The sequence below is a fragment of the Oncorhynchus mykiss genome, chromosome 2, assembly GCF_057628025.1.
Source record: "Oncorhynchus mykiss isolate SJ-2025 chromosome 2, ASM5762802v1, whole genome shotgun sequence".
Taxonomy (NCBI): domain Eukaryota; kingdom Metazoa; phylum Chordata; class Actinopteri; order Salmoniformes; family Salmonidae; genus Oncorhynchus; species Oncorhynchus mykiss.
The window spans coordinates 27739234-27758550 of NC_143023.1; the positions used below are offsets into that span (position 1 = coordinate 27739234).

Below are 19317 nucleotides of genomic sequence, written 5' to 3' on the forward strand. Positions count from 1 at the left end.
CAAGGCAGTTAACCCACTTTTCCGAGGCCGTCATTGTAAATTTGAATTTGTTCTTAACTGACTTGCCTAGTTAAATAAAGGTTAAATAAAAAAATAAAAAATGTACAGGCTGTGCTATGATGCTATGACACAATGTAAAGGTGTGTGTGTGATCGTACGTACACGTGTGGGTTGATCTCTATTTTGAGTGTAAGCCATCTGGTGAGTAGGTGAGGGCACGAGTTAAGACCAGAGCTATAGATATGATGTTATCGATCTAGTCACTGCTTTGATAATGGTCATAACTTCTATGGTCTATTTTTGTTGTTATTAGTGGTTGTCACCATCCTGAATTCATATTAGGCCTTCTCAAGAGTTCAACCTGTTATAGGGTTGCAATGACAACAAGATGGCTGGTTTAATCTCATGTCAGGGTTCTGCTGCTGGATTTGGGTCAACTTCAGAGACTGATTTTTAACAGACTGGTACACTGTGGACTTTTTCAGTCCTAACCCAAAGCAAGTTGTGTATTAGTGGTGATGAGAACATGACTGATTGACTGACATCATGTTATCAAGTCAACTTCAATCCAAAACTGAACCTTGATGGTCTGATTCACTGTTCTGACTGACTGCATTTCCCTGTTTATTTCAGGGTTTCATCGAAATGAGGAGATGAAGGCCATAGACGTTCTGCCCATCCTTAAAGAAAAGGTTGCCTTCATATCAGGTGAGAAACACGATGTCTCGGATCCATGGTGTTTACCATTCTATATGGTCTGTAGAATGTCATGGGAACACACACACACACACACACACACACACACACACACACACACACACACACACACACAAACAACCTCACATGATTCACTGCAGCTCTACATTTACTACAGAGCACTGGGAATAGGCAGCACATTATGGTGGGAACACAAAACAGGGAAGCATCAGGCAGGCAAGGCTTCCTCTGCAGGGAGATGTAGCTTCAGCTAAGCTGTGAGTGGAGCTGTCTGTGTGAACCGTGCCATGACCCTGACTTGCTGTGACTTACTGCTGACATGACTTGCTGTGCCACTAACTAAAAGCTATAAAGTATGCTGTAAACAGCTATAAATATGATGAGGGATTTCACCTCAAAGTACTCCTATTATTGTAAAATAGTCATGCATTCTTTAGTTGCCAGTATTACGCTAAGAGTCCATTATACTGTAAAAGGTGAGGACAACTAGCAGGATTTGTAAATCCCTGTTTCTTGGTTGTCCGTTGTGTGTTTCTCATGGTCCTGGTTCCTGTGTCCCCGAGGTGGCCGAGATAGACGTGGGGGTCCCGTCCTTACCTTCCCAGCCAGGAGTAACCATGACAGAATACGAACAGAGGACCTCCGCAGACTCATAGCCTACCTCGCTGGTATCCCCAGGTACTGTTTCTTATACATACATGATAACTGAACACACTGTTGAACCCAGCCCGGCCTCCTTTCCCTGCACTACACACACACACACACACACACACACACACACACACACACACACACACACACACACACACACACACACACACACACACACACACACACACATAGACACACACATAGACACACACCTAGACACACACATAGACATACACACACACAGTATTAACTCTGAAAGTTGGATAATGAAAACCAGCTTGTTGACTCTCCTCTGTGTCACATTCTATTGGAGTCCAGCATGAACGAGGAAACCCTCCCCAGACTACCACCTGTGTATCGCTGTGTGTTTTCAAATTCAATTCCTCCCCAACCGTGATTTCTCTCTCTGCTTTATTTGAAATTGATTCATCCTTTTAAGCAGCCACCTTCCTGTGCAGCATTAGAGGGAGTATTATACTCCAGCCCTCAGCCTGGTGCAGTACCGTTACCACTGACTGTTGACATAGTTTACTCAGTATACAGTGTGTGTGTGTCTGTGTGTGTCTGTATGCATTTGCGTGTGTCTGTCTTTATGCGTGTGTGTGTGGGTGCGCATGTGCTTGTTTATAGTGTAGTGCAGTGCAGTCCAGGGCTGTATGTAGGTTAGACTCCCCCTGGGCCTCTCTCTGTGGATAGGAAAACAGTGTAGGGGATCTGGTGCGGGCGGCATCCAGAGGGAAGGGGCGTCGGTCTGGACTACGACGTGGATGGCGTGGGCGGTTGGCTAGCGGAGTTGCTAGTGGAGCGTTACCTCGGCGAGACTGTCTGTGCTGTCCACTCAGCGGGAGGGAGGTTTTACACTCTCTCTTTTATACACACAAACAAACTCTCGCTCTCACTTTATATCTCTCTCACTTTGTATTTGGCTCTCTCTCCGGTTCACTAGTTCTCTCCCACTGTTTTCTTATTGTTTCTCCCGGGGAGATGGCTGGACTGGTCTTTTCCGAGAGTGAAGTCATAGTGATTTAGTTCAGAGCACAGGGCCTCCTGCGCTGTGAGACACTCACTTTAAGCCTTAAACACTGGGGATATCCTTTTATGGTACTTTTGCAACGGGACACTTTTGGTAAGCGGAATCATTGAACATTTCAACGTTTTTTTCTTCTGAGGCATCTGGTGAAAGAGATTTTCACCACCCATTTCATTTTCATTTGAATATTAACAAAAGTTTTTTGTCATGGAAGTAAACAAAATATTTTACTGGTGATTTGTGAATTTCATGGCTGCTTGTGGTTGTTGTCTTGGTTTGTCTCAGTGAGGAGGTGAGCAGACATGGCTTCACGGTCATCGTTGACATGCGAGGCTCTAAGTGGGACAGCATCAAACCTCTGCTGAAGATCCTGCAAGAGTCCTTCCCTTCCTGCATCCACGTCGCCCTCATCATCAAACCAGACAACTTCTGGCAGAAACAGAGGACCAATTTCGGGAGCTCCAAGTTTGAATTTGAGGTAAGTCCACCCTGGATTGTCTCTTGTGATGACATTCATACAGAATAATTTGAGCGAGCGAGCTACCTAGCGCAAGGTTGCCTTATGGGTTCTGAGACTGCTACTATAGTATTATGACTCAACCGCTTTGAATCGATCCACAGATGTGCCTGAGGAGATTTGATATCTTAATCATCTTTAGGCTATACTGAGAATATGTTTGTAGTCTCTGGAGTTGTAATGCATGAGGAAATTAGTTTGCAATGTGAATGTTTTTATTCGTTTTTCTTCAAATTAATTGTTTACCTTCAAATTGAATGTTCCAAGGTATCGTTATGAGCCCTAGGAAGTGTTGTGTGGAATTGGAAAGTGACATTAAAGCTGTGACAGAGAGAGTCCCGTGTGGGTAGGAAGCTGGAGCTGTTAAATTTAGTTCTGACCTATTTAGAGGGGAACATGGATATATGGGCCTCAGAGAGAGCAGAGTCTCAGTAAAGAGGGCAGTCTGATTAGGGACATTCAGATTGGCGTTAATTCGAGCCCACAGCTAAAGAATACACAACATACACATGAATGGGCTTTAAAGAGCTGTGGATACTTTATGTGTTGACGTTATCTCATAGGGATTTTATGTGTTATGACTGGTAACATGGCTGCAGCTATAATTCCTGGAATGTTTTTGCCCACCTTTTCAAGTGAACATTGGGCGTAATAGATCTGTTGTTGACCACTCCTCATAATCCATGTTTAATTATGTTGGTTATGGAATTTTGATAACACAATCTATTCAGTTGGTTTAGTAACATGATAGTCATTAATAATGATATCTGCATCAGGGTGTAATTTCATTGGGGCCTCTCCCATAGAATATGAATGACGTGTCATGAGTGTCATAAAATTACATTCTACTTCTCGGATCTCCTTCCATACCTTCCTCACAGACTGCTGTTTATATTAGTGTCTTAACCCTCCCTCTTCCTCACAGACTGCTGTTTATATTAGTGTCTGAACCCTCCCTCTTCCTCACAGACTGCTGTTTATATTAGTGTCTGAACCCTCCCTCTTCCTCATAGACTGCTGTTTATATTCGTGTCTGAAACCTCCCTCTTCCTCACAGACTGCTGTTTATATTAGTGTCTGAAACCTCCCTCTTCCTCACAGACTGCTGTTTATATTAGTGTCTGAACTAGAGTTCGACCGATTATGATTTTTAAACTCCGATGCCGATAATGATTATTAGAGGACCAAAAAAAGTAAATACCGATGAATCGGACGATTTTTGCCCAAACTGTTGCATATACACTGACTATGCGTGCAATGAACGCAAGAGAAGTGACACAATTTCACCTGGTTAATATTGCCTGCTAACCTGGATTTCTATTAGCTAAATATGCAGGTTTAAAAATATATACTTCTGTGTATTGATTTTAAGAAAGTCAATGATGTTTATGGTTAGGTACACATTGGAGCAACGATACGCACCGCATCGATTATATGCAACGCAGGACACGCTAGATAAACTAGTAATATCATCAACCATGTGTAGTTAACTAGTGATTATGATTGATTGATTGATTGTTTTTTATAAGATAAGTTTAATGCTAGCTAGCAACTTACCTTGGCTTCTTACTGCATTCGCGGTGCAGGCAGTCTCCTCGTGGAGTGCAATGAGAGGCAGGTGGTTAGAGCGTTGGACTAGTTAACCGTAAGGTTGCAAGATGGAATCCCCGAGCTGACAAGGTCAAAATCTGTCGTTCTGCCCCTGAACGAGGCAGTTAACCTACCGTTCCTAGGCTGTCATTGAAAATAAGAATGTGTTCTTAACTGACTTGCCTAGTTAAATAAAGATTCAGTTATGCAGTAAAAAATTATATTAAAAAATCGGCCAAATCGGTGTCCAAAAATACCGATTTCCGATTGTTATGAAAACTTGAAATCGGCCATTCCAATTAATCGGCCGACCTCTAGTCTGAACCCCCCCCTCTTCCTCACAGACTGCTGTTTATATTAGTGTCTGAACCCTCCCTCTTCCTCACAGATTGCTGTTTATATTAGTGTATGAACCCTCCCACCTCCCTCTTCCTGCAGACGGTCATGGTGTCTCTCGAGGGTCTGACCAAGGTGGTGGACCCCTCCCAGCTGACGTCAGACTTCGAGGGCAGCCTGGAGTACGAGCACGACGAGTGGATCGAGGTGCGCGTGGCCTTCGAGGACTTCGCCGGCGATGCCGCCCGGGCTTTGGCGCGGCTGGAGGAGCTGCAGGAGACCCTGGCGCAGCGTGACCTTCCGCGCGACCTGGAGTGTGCACGGCGCCTCATGGAGGAACATGCCTCGCTCAAGAAGAGGGCCACCAAGGCCTCGGTGGAGGAGTTGGACACACAGGGACGCAGGCTGCTCCAGAGGCTTCAGCAGGGTAGTGTCACCCCTGGAGGCTACACTAACCACGGCGGCGGGGGAACGGATGCTAACGATGGGCTCACAGGCCACCCAGATGCCCACAACCTGGTGCCAAAAGTGAGTGCCCTGCTGGACAAGTTGCATGGCACACGCCAGCACCTGCAGCAGCTGTGGCACATGCGCAAGCTGAAACTGGACCAGTGCTTCCAGCTGCGGCTGTTTGAGCAGGATGCAGAGAAGGTATGTTATGAACTAATTACACTCTACTTTCACTTTTGTGTTAATAGGACAAGGCTTGTTTCTATTCAAAGGACTCACATTTTGGTCCATATCTCTCATCCTAGCATAACTAGAAAGAAAGCATCCCAAGCTCACCAGTGAAGTCTGGATTTGCACTGAGAATATTACTTCATAGCAAACAGAATGGGATAGGTATCTGCAGGAGTAATGATGCTTGTTTGCAGTATACTGTAATGGCCCATAGCCTGTCAGTGTGCATAGACCCAGCTACAGTTATATGGATGTCATGCAGCTATCAGCCAGATGGTGATGTGACGCGTCCCTGCTGTGGAAACAAACATGTTTGTCAGTTAGTCAGAGCAAAGCATTAATTACATCTCCCCACCACCACCTCCTCTTCCTCCTCCTATTCCCACACCACCACCTCCTCCTCTTCCTCTTCCTCCCCAGGCATGTTATTATTGTCCCCGGTTATTAAAGCATGTCTCAGAGGTCAAGTTGAAATGGTAGCTGTCACGCTAAGGTTTCTTGTCATGCTAGCTGTCTGGCGTTCCCAGTGGCAACATCACGAGTCTAGGCAGTATGACAACATGACACTAGGGTCAGGCTGACACACAGTTCAATACAGTGGACTGGAGTCATTCCATCTGCCTTCCTGAGTGTCTAAACATCCATATCATCAGCCTTTACCCCAGCCCCCCCTCCCCCCTCTCTCTGTCTCTCTCTCTCACCCCTCCAGAGCTGTAAGATACAGTACCTGCTAATAGAGACCTTCTTCTGTGTGCTTGTGCCTGCCTGTGTGCGTGTTTGTGTGCCCATGGCTGTGTGTGTGTCGCGCCGCCCACAGATGTTTGACTGGATCATGCACAACAAGGGCCTGTTCCTGACCAGCTACACAGAGATAGGAGGGAACCACCAGCATGCCGGGGAGCTGCAGACCCAGCACAACCACTTTGCCATGAACTGTATGGTAAGAATACACTCTTCTACTTTACTGATGACCATAAACATTTACAATGACCATAAACTACTGTACCCCTCAGCTTTGTGTTAAAATACATTGAAGCTTATTGATAGTCGTCTATACCTTATTTATAGTAATCTATAGCTTATTTATAGTCACCCCCCTTTAAATGGGCCACATAATGATGGGTTAAACTAAACAGTCCTCCCAGTAGCTACCACATGCAGTGTGAGGTTGAGACAACCATCCATCTCCTGCATGTGTGTGTTTGTGTGTGTCTGTCTGTATGTGTGCGTGTATGTGTGTGCTGCCCGCCCTGAACCTCCCTGGCTGCCTGCAGGGTTAAACAGCCCTAGCTGTGTTCTGTAGGGGAAGATGATGAATCACTTGGTCTCCCTGCCCTCTCTCCCTCCACTCGTCCTTGCCCTCTCCTGTTTCTTGCCCTGGCTGTCAGTAGTCAGTACAGGACCCTAGCTCCGGCCCCCATCTACTCTCTGCTGCTCATGGGACCTAAAGGGGAAAATGAGGGCATGAATTGAAGCCCTAGCTTCTTGTTGTGCTGTATTTTTGGATCAGGATCATCAACTAGATTCAGCCGCAGGCCGATTTTTCTCTTGAGCGGGTGGTCATGGGGCCGGAACATGCAGTAATTACAAATCATTTCTACAAATTGACCACAAGAAGCCCAAACAGATATCATTTTTGACTAAAACATAATAATTTCAAATCTTACTTACATTTGTATATGATCACATCTCTCTATTATACATGGAAATACTTTGGAACAGATTTCCTAAATTAAAATCCCTTGGAACTGTTTTTGCAGTTTTTTATGTCTAACAATGAATTCAGCCTGCAGGCCGCCAGTTGGGGAACCTAGCTCTAGATTGTATGGTGGTATAATACTGTAAAGTACATTTACACTAAGTTGCAGTGCTCTTTCTGTATGACATTGTTTCCTTGGACGTATTCATCTATTCCAAGGGTTCCCAAACCCCCCCGTCCTGCATTGGGGAACATCCCGCGCCTACCACCTATGGGAGCCAGCTGAGGCATGGGAGCCTATCGAACCAGCTGAGGCATGGCAGCCTGTCGATCCCGCTGAGGCATGGCAGCCTATCAATCCCGCTGAGGCATGGCAGCCTATCGAGCCCATTGAGGCATGGCATCCTATCGATTCCGCTGTGGCATGGGAACCTATCGATCCCGCTGGGGCATGGGAACCTATCGAGCCAGCTGATGCATGGGAACCTATCAAGCCAGCTCAGGCATGGCAGCTTGTCGAGCCAGCTGAGGCATGGGAGCCTATCGAGCCAGCTGAGGCATGGCAGCCTGTCGAACCAGCTGAGGCATGGGAGCCTATCGAACCAGCTGATGCATGACAGCCTGTCGAACCAGCTGAGGCATGGCAGCCTGTCAAACCAGCTGAGGCATGGCAGCCTGTCGATCCCGCTGAGGCATGGCAGCCTATCGATCCCACTGAGGCATGGCAGCCTATCGATCTCGCTGAGGCATGGGAACCTATCTAGCCAGCTGAGGCATGGGAACCTATCTAGCCAGCTGAGGCATGGCAGCCTATCGAACCAGCTGAGGCATGGGAGCATGTCAAGCCAGCTGAGGCATGGCAGCCTGTCGATCCCGCTGAGGCATGGCAGCCTATCGATCCCACTGAGGCATGGCAGCCTATCGATCTCGCTGAGGCATGGGAGCCTATCGAGCCAGCTGAGGCATGGCAGCCTATCGAACCAGCTGAGGTACGGGAGCATGTCGAGCCAGCTGAGGCGTGGGAGCCTGTCGAGCCAGCTGAGGCATGGCAGCCTGTCAAGCCAGCTGAGGCATGGCAGCCTATCAAACCAGCTGAGGCATGGCAGCCTGTCAAGCCAGCTGAGGCATGGCAGCCTGTCAAGCCAGCTGAGGCATGGCAGCCTATCGAGCCAGCTGAGGCGTGGCAGCCTGTCGAGCCAGCTGAGGCATGGGAGCCTATCGAACCAGCTGAGGCGTGGCAGCCTGTCGAGCCAGCTGAGGCATGGCAGCCTGTCGAGCCAGCTGAGGCATGGCAGCCTGTCAAGCCAGCTGAGGCATGGGAGCCTGTCGAGCCAGCTGAGGCATGGCAGCCTGTCGAGCCAGCTGAGGCATGGCAGCCTGTCGAGCCAGCTGAGGCATGGCAGCCTGTCAAGCCAGCTGAGGCATGGCAGCCTGTCGAGCCAACTGAGGCATGGCAGCCTGTCAAGTCAGCTGTGGCATGGCAGCCTGTCGAGCCAGCTGAGGCATGGGAGCCTATCGAACCAGCTGAGGCATGGCAGCCTGTCGAGCCAGCTGAGGCATGGCAGCCTATCGAACCAGCTGAGGCATGGCAGCCATTCAAGCCAGCTGTGGCATGGCAGCTTATCGAGCCAGCTGAGGCGTGGCAGCCTGTCGAGCCAGCTGAGGCATGGCAGCCTATCGAGCCAGCTGAGGCATGGCAGCCTATCGAGCCAGCTGAGGCATGGCAGCCTATCGAACCAGCTTAGGGATGGCAGCCTATCCAGCCAGCTGAGGGATGGGAGCCTATCGAATCAAGGAGGTGATGGAGTCCAGGTGAGTGTCATAATGCGCGTAACGATTGTGACAGACGTGCGCCATAACGAGCAGCCTGGTGACCTAGAGGCCGGAGAGGGAGCACATTTTATAGCAATTCTATACATTTTGCCATGACTATTGTGTATTCATGTGATATTTGAGTGACAAAAAATTACAACAATATAAAGGGCCTAAAAAAACGGAATTTAAAAACGTAGACATGGGCTAGTTGATCTGGACATTTCTGACAAGTTATAAATAGCTCTAAGGTCTGCAATGACTGACAAGACAAGAAGAACTGATGATGCACTACCCAATTTCCAAATGGGACCTTGTGCATTCTTCTATTACAACTTTCAAGAGTAAGTTCAAATCCGGACTGAGTTCCTTAAAAAAATAATTGCATTTCTTTTTTCTGCTGACTCCTCGCCCAACAGTTTGGGAACCACTTGTGCTGAGCCAGCCTAGCTTGTTTTGAGAAGCGGACAGACAGACAGGCCCCATTGAGGCAGGGGGATCACCCAGACCTAGACCCAGCCCTGGTCACAGTCACACAGGCATTATTGTGCATGACTTAGCCATCACTGTGCAGTGTCAACAACAGGCAGGGGGATTCTGAAACAGAGGGACTGACGCCTCCTTTTCACCAGGATGCCATGCTTCCTGTTGACTAGAAAGACTGTGTGACTGCCAGGATCAAATTTGGGAGGTAGAGCTAGTTGCTGATGATGATACTGTGAGGGTAAAATGTGTGTGTGCGTATGTTTGAAAGGGCAGATTATCACAATGAAAGCATCATGGACAGCAGCAGTATTAATCACAATGTGTTAATGCGTTCACTGTTGTGATAAATATGCTTTTTGCCACCTTGAGTAAATATCCTAATATCCCCAATTCCCCAGCTAGACTAGAGATCAGCCATTTAGGCTGAGGCTGATGATCTGCTATGATTATGTCATTTGTAGTATGCGAATTAAAAGTATGGACATGTGATGGTAGTCTGCCCCCTATGGGGGTGTTGTAACATTAAACTCTATGGTTCCACTTTGGAGAGAAACGACCCAGAAATTCAAAACCAGTTCAATAGAAAAGCAGATGGCATTCCGATAGCGACAGAATGGAAGCCTGTTTGAAACACATAATAGAAATGGTAATGCTAGAATGGACATGTGATGTCATTGTGGCCTAGTCTACTAGTGTCTCCTCTCTGTGTGAATATTAAAACAAGGTAAATATGAAATAAAAATAGCCTTTCTGTTGTGTTCCTCATTTTGGAGAAGCCAGTCAGTAACCCCAGGAGCTTCCTGTTCAAGACGTTCTCTTCCCTCACCCTCTCAGAGTCTCAGGGCCTAGGTCTGTGTCCCAAATGGCACCCTATTCCCTACATACAGTGCACTACATTTGACTTGAGCCATATGGGCCCTGGTCAAAAGTAGTGCACTATATAGGGAACAGGGTGCCATTTGGGACTTAGCCTTGGGTTATTGGCGTATGCCAAGCCCTCCATTACTGTGTCAGTCTCATTGATTAGTTCTTCCTGTTCCATCCTGATCCTATCTCCTATCTGTAATGTTGCCTGTTTGTTTACACCGAAAACACAATGGAAACACTATCATTATCATGTTCACATGTCACTATACACCCGGTGTCGGACCAGTCCCTGTGGCGTAGACAAATAACTCTTGATTGCATTTGTTTTGATTTACCCAAGTCTGGGATGTTGAGATGGAAAGCGGCCACACTTCATATCTTTGCCATGCAAAAATGGGCTTTGTGACAGCAGTATAAGTGGCAGTATTTTCCTCTGTGGAGTGGACCCTCCCTGCTCAGTATGTGTGATGCTTGAGAGACAGAGGAAGGTTCTGTGGTATGCTGCTGTGTGGGTAAGCCTTGGTGGTGTATGTAATGTGATCACTCAATGGATACTGTGCAGAGGCCTGGCCCAGTGTATACTTTCCCTTTAACCCGGGTCCTCCAGGAGTTTTACATTAGGCCTGGCCCAGTGTTTACTTTCCCTTTAACCCGGGTCCTCCAGGAGTTTTACATTAGGCCTGGCCCAGTGTTTACTTTCCCTTTAACCCGGGTCCTCCAGGAGTTTTACATTAGGCCTGCCCTCTGTCTAGCTCCCCTGGCTAAGATACCATGCTGTCTGTCGTTTTACATTAGGCCTGCCCTCTGTCTAGCTCCCCTGGCTAAGATACCATGCTGTCTGTCGTTTTACATTAGGCCTGCCCTCTGTCTAGCTTCCCTGGCTAAGATACCATGCTGTCTGTTGTTTTACATTAGGCCTGCCCTCTGCCTAGCTCCCCTGGCTAAGACACCATGCTGTCTGTCGTTTTACATTAGGCCTGCCCACTGCCTAGCTCCCCTGGCTAAGATACCATGCTGTCTGTCGTTTTACATTAGGCCTGCCCTCTGCCTAGCTCCCCTGGCTAAGATACCATGCTGTCTGTCATTTTACATTAGGCCTGCCCTCTGTCTAGCTCCCCTGGCTAAGATACCATGCTGTCTGTCGTTTTACATTAGGCCTGCCCTCTGCCTAGCTCCCCTGGCTAAGATACCATGCTGTCTGTCGTTTTACATTAGGCCTGCCCTCTGCCTAGCTCCCCTGGCTAAGATACCATGCTGTCTGTCATTTTACATTAGGCCTGCCCTCTGTCTAGCTCCCCTGGCTAAGATACCATGCTGTCTGTCGTTTTACATTAGGCCTGCCCTCTGCCTAGCTCCCCTGGCTAAGATACCATGCTGTCTGTCGTTTTACATTAGGCCTGCCCTCTGCCTAGCTCCCCTGGCTAAGATACCATGCTGTCTGTCGTTTTACATTAGGCCTGCCCTCTGTCTAGCTTCCCTGGCTAAGATACCATGCTGTCTGTCGTTTTACATTAGGCCTGCCCTCTGCCTAGCTCCCCCTGGCTAAGATACCATGCTGTCTGTCGTTTTACATTAGGCCTGCCCTCTGCCTAGCTCCCCTGGCTAAGATACCATGCTGTCTGTCGTTTTACATTAGGCCTGCCCTCTGTCTAGCTCCCCTGGCTAAGATACCATGCTGTCTGTCGTTTTACATTAGGCCTGCCCTCTGCCTAGCTCCCCTGGCTAAGTTACCATGCTCTCTGTCGTTTTACATTAGGCCTGCCCTCTGCATAGCTCCCCTGGCTAAGATACCATGCTGTCTGTCGTTTTACATTAGGCCTGCCCTCTGCCTAGCTCCCCTGGCTAAGATACCATGCTGCTTGTCGTTTTACATTAGGCCTGCCCTCTGCCTAGCTCCCCCTGGCTAAGATACCATGCTGTCTGTCGTTTTACATTAGGCCTGCCCTCTGCCTAGCTCCCCTGGCTAAGATACCATGCTGTCTGTCGTTTTACATTAGGCCTGCCCTCTGCCTAGCTCCCCTGGCTAAGATACCATGCTGTCTTGTCGTTTTACATTAGGCCTGCCCTCTGTCTAGCTCCCCTGGCTAAGATATCATGCTGTCTGTCGTTTTACATTAGGCCTGCCCTCTGCCTAGCTCCCCTGGCTAAGACACCATGCTGCTTGTCGTTTTACATTAGGCCTGCCCTCTGTCTAGCTCCCCCTGGCTAAGATACCATGCTGTCTGTCGTTTTACATTAGGCCTGCCCTCTGCCTAGCTCCCCTGGCTAAGATACCATGCTGTCTGTCGTTTTACATTAGGCCTGCCCTCTGCCTAGCTCCCCTGGCTAAGATACCATGCTGTCTGTCGTTTTACATTAGGCCTGCCCTCTGCCTAGCTCCCCTGGCTAAGATACCATGCTGTCTGTCGTTTTACATTAGGCCTGCCCTCTGTCTAGCTCCCCTGGCTAAGATACCATGCTGTCTGTCGTTTTACATTAGGCCTGGCCTCTGTCTAGCTCCCCTGTCTAAGATACCATGCTGTCTGTCGTTTTACATTAGGCCTGCCCTCTGCCTAGCTCCCCTGGCTAAGATACCATGCTGCTTGTCGTTTTACATTAGGCCTGCCCTCTGTCTAGCTCCCCTGGCTAAGATACCTTGCTGTCTGTCGTTTTACATTAGGCCTGCCCTCTGCCTAGCTCCCCTGGCTAAGATACCATGCTGTCTGTCATTTTACATTAGGCCTGCCCTCTGTCTAGTGCCCCCTGGCTAAGATACCATGCTGTCTGTCGTTTTACATTAGGCCTGCCCTCTGTCTAGCTCCCCTGGCTAAGATACCATGCTGTCTGTCGTTTTACATTAGGCCTGCCCTCTGTCTAGCTCCCCTGGCTAAGATACCATGCTGTCTGTCGTTTTACATTAGGTCTGCCCTCTGCCTAGCTCCCCTGGCTAAGATACCATGCTGCTTGTCGTTTTACATTAGGCCTGCCCTCTGTCTAGCTCCCCTGGCTAAGATACCTTGCTGTCTGTCGTTTTACATTAGGCCTGCCCTCTGCCTAGCTCCCCTGGCTAAGATACCATGCTGTCTGTCGTTTTACATTAGGCCTGCCCTCTGCCTAGCTCCCCTGGCTAAGATACCATGCTGTCTGTCGTTTTACATTAGGCCTGCCCTCTGCCTAGCTCCCCTGGCTAAGATACCATGCTGTCTGTCGTTTTACATTAGGCCTGCCCTCTGTCTAGCTCCCCTGGCTAAGATACCATGCTGTCTGCCGTTTTACATTAGGCCTGCCCTCTGTCTAGCTTCCCTGGCTAAGATACCATGCTGTCTGTCGTTTTACATTAGGCCTGCCCTCTGTCTAGCTCCCCTGGCTAAGATACCATGCTGTCTGTCGTTTTACATTAGGCCTGCCCTCTGTCTAGCTCCCCTGGCTAAGATACCATGCTGTCTGTCGTTTTACATTAGGCCTGCCCTCTGCCTAGCTCCCCTGGCTAAGATACCATGCTGTCTGTCGTTTTACATTAGGCCTGCCCTCTGCCTAGCTCCCCTGGCTAAGATACCATGCTGTCTGTCGTTTTACATTAGGCCTGCCCTCTGCCTAGCTCCCCTGGCTAAGATACCATGCTGTCTGTCGTTTTACATTAGGCCTGCCCTCTGCCTAGCTCCCCTGGCTAAGATACCATGCTGTCTGTCGTTTTACATTAGGCCTGCCCTCTGTCTAGCTTCCCTGGCTAAGATACCATGCTGTCTGTCGTTTTACATTAGGCCTGCCCTCTGTCTAGCTCCCCTGGCTAAGATACCATGCTGTCTGTCGTTTTACATTAGGCCTGCCCTCTGCCTAGCTCCCCTGGCTAAGATACCATGCTGTCTGTCGTTTTACATTAGGCCTGCCCTCTGTCTAGCTTCCCTGGCTAAGATACCATGCTGCTTGTCGTTTTACATTAGGCCTGCCCTCTGTCTAGCTAAGATACCATGCTGTCTGTCGTTTTACATTAGGCCTGCCCTCTGCCTAGCTTCCCTGGCTAAGACACCATGCTGTCTGTTGTTTTACATTAGGCCTGCCCTCTGTCTAGCTTCCCTGGCTAAGATACCATGCTGTCTGTCATTTTACATTAGACCTGCCCTCTGCCTAGCTCCCCTGGCTAAGATACCATGCTGTCTGTCGTTTTACATTAGGCCTGCCCTCTGCCTAGCTCCCCTGGCTTAGATACCATGCTCTCTGTCGTTTTACATTAGGCCTGCCCTCTGTCTAGCTTCCCTGGCTAAGATACCATGCTGTCTGTCGTTTTACATTAGGCCTGCCCTCTGTCTAGCTCCCCTGGCTAAGATACCATGCTGTCTGTCGTTTTACATCCAGGAATGAAGACGTAGTGAAGAGAGGATGTTATTTAACCTCTCATTTAAATGCTTCACAGATGTCGTCGGAGTCAGAGGCGTTTGTCGTTTTTCAGGAGGGCAGATGTCTTTATCTAGCCCAGCCCTGTGTGTGTCCGTTCTGCCCGTCCGTATGTCTGTCTGTTTGTCCGCTTGTGGTGTTCACAACTCGCATCAGTTTCAAAAGTGTTTGCAGACAGACAGAGATGTTGAACATTGGTCCATTGATGTTCCCTTGGATTAGTATAATGAGGATTCAGCGCACCTCTGTTTCAGAGCACACTGCGGTGTTGTGTGATTCATTAAAGCCTCTCATTTAGATAAAAACCAGGCTACAAAAACCTGTAATTGTTTCAGCCAGGGGTAATTGAATGCTAACATTCCTGCATGTAAAACTGAATAATTAATTTGTGTTTGCTGATCTATGTCTATCTTGTCACAACAGCTTCATGGACCAAAATGAAAGAGACATGGTGTTGTTTTGGTGTTGTTTTGGTTTTAGTGTGCGAGTAGTAGGATGACACTGACAGCGTCAGGGAGGGTATCGATCCCTAACCTTAATTACCCAGCATGCCGTAGATCTCTACAGCAGGCAGCGAGAGCTCATCAACTGTGTGTGTGTGTGTGTGTCTACAGCTGGCAGCGAGAGCTCGTCTCCCATAAACACCTCATTAAACCGTTGGGATAACGTTGTAGCTCTGACCACATGAAAGAGGAAGCCTACTAAAAGGGCTTCTCAAACAGGGGAAGCTTGGCCATTGTTGAGCTGTACTAGAGCCAATAGGACTGGAAAGTAATGACCACTGTTTTAGTACAAGCCTGTGTGTGACTGTACCATACACTCGATCCCACTATTCACTTTTCTTTGGATTAAAAGCTGTACTACCACAATAAAACCCATCCAAAGTGTTATGTTTTGAGCAGCAGGCAGGCAGTGAGGGGTGTGGCCTTAAGCCCTGTGATTATCACTGTGATATGGGTGATAAAGGAGAGGGAGAAAGTCATGACCCGTGACTGAACCTCCTTTCTGTCTGGGTGGATCTCCTGCTATGCACTCCCTTATCCTCACCTCCCCTTCTCTCTCCCCACCCAGCCACACACAGTGTTGTGGGTGTCCGTCGGGGCTGGCTGGAGCTGGCTGAGTGGAAGCATGTGGACATGTGGTCAGACTAGAGGGACTTCCTCCTCTCCCACGGGTGTAGCCCCTCCACTCCGCTCGGCTCGCTACGCTTCACAGGATAACTAAGATCAGCTGCCCGCTACACGCTCACCGTCACTTCCTTTAGCTTTTGATTGGCTGTGTTTGTTGGTTCAGCAGTTGGGTGACCATTTTGAAATGTTGTAACATGTAATTTACCATGAATCTCAAGTGTTTTTGTACTTCACTGAAAATGCTACAACAACAAAAATATTTTGACTTCACTGATATTCTCAGTTCTGTACACATTTCTGGCTTTACCATTCTATGTATTTTCTCGACAGGATGCAGATTTGTTTGGTTTCACAATACAGGCACTTAGCACTATGATAGTAGTCCCCTTATTGTCTGTTTCCAGTTGACAGTTTACCTCCCCTCTGTTCACTGTAACGTAAGAGAGTAGAGGCCAAGGCTAGCTGGTGTTTTCGTTTGGACTGGAGGGGTTCTGTTCTCTTCTCAGTGAGTAATAGTCTCTCTGGGTGTTTGATTTGGACTGGGTTGTGTGTGTGTGTGTGTGTGTGTGTACAGTAGGTTGTGTTGTGTGTGTCCTGTGTTAACTTCTCACCAGCCTCCCAAGCCCTTACTATGGACGTAGGCACTCCTGTGGCTGGGTCTGTAGCCATGGCCCACCCTGTGTTGATCTCTGTCTTTCTAACCCTCCCTCACTGTCTGTCTCCCTCCCTCACTGTCTGTCTCCCTCCCTCACTGTCTGTCTGTCTCCCTCTCTGTCTGTTTGTCTCCCTCCTTTTCTGTCTGTCTGTCTCCCTCCCTCACTGTCTGTCTGTCTCCCTCTCTGTCTGTTTGTCTCCCTCCCTTTCTGTCTGTCTGTCTCCCTCTCTGTCTGTTTGTCTCCCTCCCTTTCTGTCTGTCTGTCTCCCTCCCTCCCTCACTGTCTGTCTGTCTCCCTCTCTGTCTGTCTGTCTCCTTCTCTCTCTGTCTCTGTCTGTTTTTATGTTTGTCCGTCTACCGCCCCTCTCTGTCTCCGTCTCTCCTCCCTTCCTGCCTGTCTGTGACTCGCTCCCTGTTGTCCTCCCTCTCTGTCTGTCACCCTGTCTGTCTGTCTGTCTCACTCCCTCTCCTTCTCGCTCTATCTTTGTCTTTCTCCCTCCCTCCCCCTGCCTCCCTCTGTCTATGTAAATATTGGTAACACTTTACAATTTACTCCCCTCTCCTTACAGAATGTCTATCATGTCCCCTCCCTCTCCTTACAGAATGTCTATCATGTCCCCTCCCTCTCCTTACAGAATGTATATCATGTCCCCTCCCTCTCCTTACAGAATTTCTATCATGTCCCCTCCCTCTCCTTACAGAATGTCTATCATGTCCCCTCCCTCTCCTTACAGAATGTATATCATGTCCCCTCCCTCTCCTTACAGAATGTCTATCATGTCCCCTCCCTCTCCTTACAGAATGTCTATCATGTCCCCTCCCTCTCCTTACAGAATGTCTATCATGTCCCCTCCCTCTCCTTACAGAATGTATATCATGTCCCCTCCCTCTCCTTACAGAATATCTATCATGTCCCCTCCCTCTCCTTACAGAATGTCTATCATGTCCCCTCCCTCTCCTTACAGAATGTATATCATGTCCCCTCCCTCTCCTTACAGAATATCTATCATGTCCCCTCCCTCTCCTTACAGAATGTCTATCATGTCCCCTCCCTCTCCTTACAGAATGTCTATCATGTCCCCTCCCTCTCCTTACATAATGTATATCATGTCCCCTCCCTCTCCTTACAGAATGTCTATCATGTCCCCTCCCTCTCCTTACAGAATGTATATCATGTCCCCTCCCTCTCCTTACAGAATGTCTATCATGTGTCCTCCCTCTCCTTACAGAATGTCTATCATGTCCCCTCCCTCTCCTTACAGAATGTCTATCATGTGTCCTCCCTCTCCTTACAGAATGTCTATCATGTGTCCTCCCTCTCCTTACAGAATGTCTATCATGTCCCCTCCCTCTCCTTACAGAATGTCTATCATGTGTCCTCCCTCTCCTTACAGAATGTCTATCATGTGTCCTCCCTCTCCTTACAGAATGTCTATCATGTCCCCTCCCTCTCCTTACAGAATGTCTATCATGTCCCCTCCCTCTCCTTACAGAATGTCTATCAAGTGTCCTCCCTCTCCTTACAGAATGTCTATCATGTGTCCTCCCTCTCCTTACAGAATGTCTATCATGTGTCCTCCCTCTCCTTACAGAATGTCTATCATGTCCCCTCCCTCTCCTTACGGAATATCTATCATGTCCCCTCCCTCTCCTTACAGAATGTCTATCATGTGTCCTCCCTCTCCTTACAGAATGTCTATCATGTGTCCTCCCTCTCCTTACAGAATGTCTATCATGTCCCCTCCCTCTCCTTACAGAATGTATATCAAGTGTCCTCCCTCTCCTTACAGAATGTCTATCATGTCCCCTCCCTCTCCTTACAGAATATCTATCATGTCCCCTCCCTCTCCTTACAGAATGTCTATCATGTCCCCTCCCTCTCCTTACAGAATGTCTATCATGTCCCCTCCCTCTCCTTACATAATGTATATCATGTCCCCTCCCTCTCCTTACAGAATGTCTATCATGTCCCCTCCCTCTCCTTACAGAATGTATATCATGTCCCCTCCCTCTCCTTACAGAATGTCTATCATGTGTCCTCCCTCTCCTTACAGAATGTCTATCATGTCCCCTCCCTCTCCTTACAGAATGTCTATCATGTGTCCTCCCTCTCCTTACAGAATGTCTATCATGTGTCCTCCCTCTCCTTACAGAATGTCTATCATGTCCCCTCCCTCTCCTTACAGAATGTCTATCATGTGTCCTCCCTCTCCTTACAGAATGTCTATCATGTGTCCTCCCTCTCCTTACAGAATGTCTATCATGTCCCCTCCCTCTCCTTACAGAATGTCTATCATGTCCCCTCCCTCTCCTTACAGAATGTCTATCAAGTGTCCTCCCTCTCCTTACAGAATGTCTATCATGTGTCCTCCCTCTCCTTACAGAATGTCTATCATGTGTCCTCCCTCTCCTTACAGAATGTCTATCATGTCCCCTCCCTCTCCTTACGGAATATCTATCATGTCCCCTCCCTCTCCTTACAGAATGTCTATCATGTGTCCTCCCTCTCCTTACAGAATGTCTATCATGTGTCCTCCCTCTCCTTACAGAATGTCTATCATGTCCCCTCCCTCTCCTTACAGAATGTATATCAAGTGTCCTCCCTCTCCTTACAGAATGTCTATCATGTCCCCTCCCTCTCCTTACAGAATGTCTATCATGTCCCCTCCCTCTCCTTACAGAATGTATATCATGTCCCCTCCCTCTCCTTACAGAATGTCTATCATGTCCCCTCCCTCTCCTTACAGAATGTCTATCATGTCCCCTCCCTCTCCT

At 48.3% G+C, this 19317-nt stretch overlaps 1 protein-coding gene across 4 annotated transcripts in view; it reads left to right on the forward strand.

Moving 5' to 3' along the window:
* LOC110485836 (triple functional domain protein) overlaps window positions 1-19317 on the forward strand; it is a 149624-nt gene that overhangs the window by 62927 nt on the left and 67380 nt on the right. For 3 of the 4 annotated variants that reach the window (XR_016485648.1, XM_021557045.3, XM_090195238.1), the window contains 5 exons: window positions 634-708; window positions 1281-1395; window positions 2684-2876; window positions 4944-5492; window positions 6340-6462. Coding sequence is in view for 3 of the 4 variants with exons in the window: in XM_021557045.3 (XP_021412720.3) it covers window positions 634-708; window positions 1281-1395; window positions 2684-2876; window positions 4944-5492; window positions 6340-6462 (1055 nt within the window). In the remaining variant the exon portion in view is untranslated. Of the gene's footprint in view, window positions 1-633; window positions 709-1280; window positions 1396-2056; window positions 2495-2683; window positions 2877-4943; window positions 5493-6339; window positions 6463-19317 lie in introns of those variants that run through there. The other variant, XM_090195242.1, reaches the window with a different exon arrangement.